Here is a 7,018-nt window from a genome sequence, read left to right on the forward strand (position 1 = left end):
AATCTTCCATAGATGCGTAGAACTGAAATTGCCTAACATCGAATTTAGATGTAACCATTGTTCTAGGTCCCAGTCCGCAAGATTCCTTCTCATTTGAAGGTCCCAAACACAACCTGAAGAGTTGAATGATTGAAGTCAGCAACTCTACCCCTTATTAGTTGACAGAATAAATAGCCTCGGAAAACGATCTCTCAATGGAACAGGAGCCAGCAAGTATCATGCCAAAAAAGGATATTTTCCCATTACCAACTTTTAACTACTAGTTGTTTCTAAGACAAACACCAAAATCATCTCTTGAATTGAAATTCTTAACCACAACCTCCCATATCCACGAGGCTCGATAGGAGGCCAAGGATACACCGCAATAGAATTCAGATCCAGGTTATTCACAAACACTACCTTTTTCCACCACGAGTCTTTTCAATCACAAATTTCTAGATCCATTTTCCCAACAGCGCTTTATTCAACAAATCCAGATTGGAGATTCTTAATCCCCCAAATGTTTCGGACTACAAACCATAGGCCACTTTATCCAATGAATATTCCTTTTCTCTTGTTAACCTCCCCCCCACCAAAAAAAAAATAATACCGCCGTTATAGAGTTCAATTTCTTTAAAACACTAGCAGGCAGTCTAAAAAGATGGATAAAAAATAAATGGCAGTGAGCATAACACTGATTTGATCATCACAGCCCTTCCAACTATAGATAATGATGATGCCTTCCAACCACCAGCTTCTTAAGGAATCTTTGGATTACCGGTTCCACAAAGCCATAGAATTCCTCTTAGCCCCTAGAGGGACCCAAGTATTCTGATGGAAACGTACCCACCGAGCATCCAGTAGAAGAGGCCAAACCTTAATTAGGTCAGGATCAACATTGATTCCAAAGATCCCACTCTTTGACAGATTAATTGTAATCCTGCCATTAAACCTTAAAAAGATGGGAGGGCATAGTCTCACCCACTTTCCACATAGCTCCGTCACCGTGTCTGATGCATATCTGGATATGGATATGAGATTTTGATCCTTCAAGGACCACCAAATTGAACATATATATTCATGTCGGACAGTGGTAAATGTCCGGCACTTAAAATCGAGTTCGAGTTATATACCCTAGACTAGACCTTTGTTGCCCTATCCCCGAATTTGAGCAGAAACTCTGCTATTAAGGAATATAAGACCATTGGAGCGCTTGAATCATATGTTACTCGGATTTGGGTGTAAATGTAGGACATTTTAGAACTTTTCCCATGTTTTTGAAGGATCTATGGATCATATGGGTTGAACACGAGTGACGGATACAAATACTTCAACAAAAATAAAGAGTTAAAGCAATGCAACGAGGTTTGAATTACTAACAACAGGTTTGATCGTGCTTTGCAGGTTCCGTATATCGATCCGAATACGAATACTCAACTCGGAGATTACAAGAAATACTGTCATATTTGTTCAATACATATTCCTCAGCAGCCACTGTATAGGTTTTGACATTTAAGTTCTAATCTATTTTGATCTGTCTGTTAAAAACATTCCCAAACACAGTACAAGTATTAGCAATGAAACTGTTGTTTTCTGGGAACTTGGTAAACATCCCTCATTGTATGTGATTTATAACATGTAAACATGGCAACTATCCGATATAGGTATGGAATATATCCGTCAAGATTTCTTTAAATATATTAAAAGAAGTAATCACATGAAAAAACTTTAAAATTGTAATAATAATAGTCTAGTAATTATAGACTTCAATTACCCTTAATTTATTTAATTTAATTCTCAACCATTTGACAATGAACGTTAATTTTCTGACATCTTTAGTACTCAAACTTGATATCTCAAGAAATAACAATCCTTTATCATGAGGTCACTTGATTCATGTAATTAAAAATTTATGCATTATGTTATTATTTAGAATCCAATAAACAAATGATGGGTAATTTTTACTAAGTTTTCACATACCATTTAGTTTGGTATTATTTTTGAAAAGTACAGTAAAAAATTATTTTAGAAGTGATTTTGAAAAGTATTTTTGTTTGTTTAGTTTAAAACTTTGAGTATTTGAAATTAATGTTAAAAAGAGATTTTAAATAAGTAAATGACCATTTTATAATTTATATTAAAATTTTAATAATATTTTTTTGAAAGGTATGCCTTGTTAAAGTCCCTTCTCAACTAAAGTGTAAGTTACGATATCAAATATTAGAACGAAACTAACAATCAGTGGTTTAGTGGGATGATTCACTAGGTCCCTTAAGCAAAGTCAGAGGTTCGAATCCTAGCGTTTGCGAATGAAACAAACTGGATTGGAAGGATCGCCCTCGTCTATATAATACCCGATATGGATTAGTAGATCAATAGATCGGATACTATGATTAATTAGAAAAAATATTAGAAGAGTGTCCAAATGTTATTAAACTTAATGTCCAATTACATCAAATTTCATACAAAAATCAGTCATGACAACTACCACAAATAAAAGCAAAGGTACTGTGATAGCCACAAGTAACGCCATTGAACCTCACGAAGAAACTTTAAAACAAAACAGATCGATCACACTCAAGAATACCTCAATCAGGATCATAATCATCAAAGATGCAGACCGAATCCTTAACTCTACTGTTACTCTTTAATCAAAGGTCAGCAGTAATATTTTGAACACCAAAAATATGTATGATCACTCAACGATCTTTATCAACATCATTGCCAACTGTTAACCAAAGAAGAGAAATAGGGGTCGCCTTAGAAGGATCCGCGATCCACTTGACAGTCGCATTCGATAATCAACGGATAAAAAGATGTCAAGCGAACGCCAAGAAGAGATCAATAGCCTAACGGATCGCCAGAATTTCAACCAACAAAGTTGACCCAAAACCAGCACGACATGAGAAATCCATTAGGATTTCTCCACTATTGTTCCCGAGTAAACCGTTAATACCACATGTGCCATTGTTTCTTAAGCAAGCTCCATCGACAGAAGGATGGGATCCGGTGAGGCGACTTCCAAGCAATCAGCAGGTAACCCGCCTTGGATTTAACCAATCTGAAATCTGCACTCGGAGGATCAGCAATCAAACTATCCACAGAGACAAGATTAACATTACCCTTTGCTTTAAACCACCAAGTTGCTCCATACTTAACAATGAGAAATAACTGATCAACATCTAAAATTTTAATATCGAAAACAATCTTATTCTCATCAACCATATTGATTAATTTAAATCATATTAAATTTATTAATATTATAATATATAAAATTAATATATATTTATAATTCAAATATATAAATTATAGAAACAAAATGTGACATAAGGATAAAAAGTTTAGAATTTTTTCTTGCAAATGAATGGAGTCCATGTAACATAAGGATAAAATCATAAATATGCTTTTAAAAGTAATTAGAAAATGAAAAAAAAATGAATTTTTCTAATTTTTACTTGTTGATTTAAAATTATCCATTCAAATGTATTTATCCATAAGGGTAAAAACATAACCATGGAAGCCCCTGTACTATATATCAGATTATATTTCGGTAGCTTTATTTGTAACGTACAAGGGGTATGTTTAGAATTTTTTAAGTAGAGCTACCAAAATATAATCTGACATATAGTACAGGAGCTTCCATGGTACTTTTACTTCTTAAACAGGTTTCAATTTTTAAAGCGTTCCTCTTGCAACCAAACAGAAGGTCTTATCTTATGTTGCCTTTAAACCTGGAATAAGGAAGGAAATAAAGCAGTGAAATTGTGCAGCAGCCATTGATGGGAAATCCAAAGAAAGAGCTGCTAAGAAAGCGCCGTGGAGGGTCGATGACGAACAAGACAAGTTCGCCGATGCCAAGTTCAAGGTTACCAAACAGCCGGGCTCCACCGCCAAAATGCACGTCCCTCGCCGCAAGTCCGCCTCTTCCCGAATTGACGACGACGACGACACCCTCGAGATTGACCCTGAACTCCGTTACAGCTTCCAGCGCAACTTCCAGGTCATTTTCTCGTTCGCTTCATTCTGTGTTTGTTATTATTTTGATTCTAAAGGAAACCCAGTTTGAGAAATCATTGTTACGCATATTGGGTCAGGTTTTCACAATTGGTTTATATAATTTCTCCCGGTAGTCTAATTATGGCTCTTATTGACTGGTTTGCTATTTCAGAATCATATATACTAATTATTTTATATTCAAACAATAAGGTATTCCCAAGTTAAGATTTTAGAATCCAAGGTAATCTTATGTTCAATTTCGTAACTGCTAAAATTTGACTGATGCAAGGTTGAGGAATAATACATTCCTAAATGATTACTGGAGAACTTCTCTGACACCACTGTTTTAGTGAAAGAGTCATAAAAGACATACCTTCTCTATAACCACGATATGAATTATGATAAAATCACATTATACATCAAACTTGTTGAGGAGAAGTTGTGTTCCCCAGTTTTGGTCCTTTGCCCCTCAGTTTTTGTCCTTTCTGAAAAGTGCGTTGCTTAACATTACCATTCTACTTTAAAAATATACTTTTTGTTTTTGGAGAGTGTGTTGTAGTCTTTGTTACTTTGACTTAGATGTACCATGTTCAATTTTCCCAAGTTTTCTTTGTACTTAGAAGGCCCTTGGAGGGTCATATCTTCATATTCAGTTTTGGATTTGTGTTGGACATGAGTACTCAAGAAAGAAGAATCAGAGCAACTTTGTTTATAGGTAATCAGCAGACTATATATTTGATCACAATCTGCAGTCTTGATCTCAATATGGTAAATCTTGTTGTATTTCAACTGAAGAGGGTATTCAACCATTCATACACTTTTCATTTGCATTTCTTCTCATGGGTGCTATGCATAGAGCTGGTATAGCCCTGAATATATATTTTAAATTCCTAGTTTCTGTTTGCTGCTCATATTTAATATCAATTACAAACATGACATTTTTGTCATACTATTCGATGTTTTTTATTGCATTAACCTAAAATTTAGTCTCATTTTGAGGATAGTCCTTTGCTAGTCAAATTACTTGGACTTGATTCATCATTTTCAATCCGAGTTGAGCACCTGTTAGGGTTCTTCAATACCATGTTTTCTGATGTTTTGTTCATGATTATGTTGCAGCTCAATACATCAATCTCTTCATGCATTTGTTTGTTTGTTTTCAGAGTTCAGCATTCTAAAATTTTATTCATTTTCTACTTGGATGCATTAAGTTGAACAATTTTGCAGATTTTCGTGAACCCAAAGAAGACATTTGCTGTTTGTTTCCCCCCTTGATCTCTTGATTGTTGCTTAAAGCAACTGAAAATAAAATCATCAAAAAGGAAGAAAAAGATTCCTAAAGTAGGTAATTATAATAAAAGGTTTCCTAGGGCCTTATGGCGTATCATTTTTGCATGAAGTCATCTTCAAAAGTGTGCTGTTTAATGGACCTTGGTATAAGCAAAGGAGATTATCATAGAAGTTTACTTCAATTATCAACTTTTGGAGAAATTTTGATTTTAAAACTTAAAAGAATGATTGTGCTTGGTAAACATTAATATCACTGAACTAGTTAATAAAACTGTGCTATTTTCTTAATTACAGTCTGACACTGTTGTTGAAACAAATAACTGTTTGCTGCATATCCAAACTTCCATTTTAGTAGCTGATAAGTCGAAATGCCGTTGTTGTTTTTTTATGTTCTATATGTCCCTATTGAGTATTGTTCATTCTCTTCTTAGATGAGTATTCTAACATTTTCATGCTCATGCAGTTTCTGCAACGAGTTTTTTAGCATAGACACTGTTGTGAAGCCTCTTCCACCTGCTATTGCATACAATGTTTCTCGCAACTTGAGCTTCTTCAACGCATATTCACTCAGTTTTTTGGTGAGATTTTTTATTTGCAAATAAGTAATTGGTAGCTCAAATATTGAACATTAATATCAATGAATTATGCTCTGTATTAAGGTTGTCTTGGATTCCCATCCTTCTCTTCGGTACTCATGTCTAACACTCGTAAATGTGTCCAACACGTATAGACATGGGTATGGATATACGACTCACCAAGATCCCCCAAATACATGTAAACACTTGGATGAAAAATTGAATATATCCATATTGAACACATACTCATGTATGACACTAACACTGAAGTCAAGGTAACATAGATTTTAGGTCATATACTCGTATTGGTTTAGAAGCATGATTCCTACTCTTTTAATCACAAATGTCTCTTCCATGTCTGAGTCTAATGTTTTTGATTGGTACTTACGACACAGTTTAGTTGCACCCTGGACATTAGAAAATTTTAATTATTGTGCTAGAATTCAAGTGAGTTGGATTTGTCATGTCTGACACTGAGTATGCTCATTTTCTAATACGTTTTCTCCTTGTAATTGGAGGATTTGAAGTCATCCCTATATATAAGATAGATACAAATACTTTAACAAAATGAAAACTTGTAGTAACTGGTTCTGATTATCTAGGCAATGGCCCTAGAAAGCGCTCCGGCAGTCGATGGTCATCAATTTCTTTGAAGTTATGCACTCTTAGTTAACAAATAATTATAACCCTGTGGTTTGTGTTGTTGCAGATCCTGAAGGTATTGCAAATGCACAGAAATCACTCGGGTTGGGACAGGAAGAAAAGGCTCGTCGCGTGCGTTAAGAGATGAAAGAGCTAGCAGCATGCACACATTTGATTTTCAATCTGAAACTGAATTTATGATTTGAATCCTTTGTGTGGTCAGGGTATCTAAAATCCCATGACTAGCAGCGGATACATGGAAAATGCAACTCTCAATCTTTCTTGCTGAACTGTAGATTATTAAATCATCAAATTCTGCTCCAAGATACCAACTATTGATCATGAATCAGCTTCTAGTAGAATTGTACTAGGCTTGAGTTATCCCTCCAAGCTAGAAGATTTTTTATTATTTGATTTGACTCAAATTTAAACTAAATCGAACAATAAAAATTTGTCCAAGGCATTATCTCTGGATTTAGTTATCCACTCAATATCTGTACTTTGGACACAAATATCTATACAAAGAAAAATTAAGT

The 7,018-nt window shown here is 34.7% G+C and overlaps 1 protein-coding gene across 1 annotated transcript; it reads left to right on the plus strand.

Moving 5' to 3' along the window:
- The first annotated feature begins 3,662 nt into the window (after nt 1-3,662).
- LOC120200590 lies at nt 3,663-6,623 on the plus strand. The gene is made up of 4 exons (XM_039201392.1): nt 3,663-3,979; nt 5,729-5,843; nt 5,925-6,039; nt 6,550-6,623. The coding sequence occupies exons 1-4, from the start codon at nt 3,759-3,761 to the stop codon at nt 6,621-6,623; spliced, it is 525 nt and encodes a 174-aa protein (XP_039057323.1). The 5' UTR covers nt 3,663-3,758.
- The last annotated feature ends 395 nt before the right edge of the window (nt 6,624-7,018 follow it).

This window comes from Hibiscus syriacus, unplaced genomic scaffold (assembly GCF_006381635.1).
Source record: "Hibiscus syriacus cultivar Baekdansim isolate YM2019G1 unplaced genomic scaffold, ASM638163v2 tig00006222_pilon, whole genome shotgun sequence".
NCBI lineage: Eukaryota > Viridiplantae > Streptophyta > Magnoliopsida > Malvales > Malvaceae > Hibiscus > Hibiscus syriacus.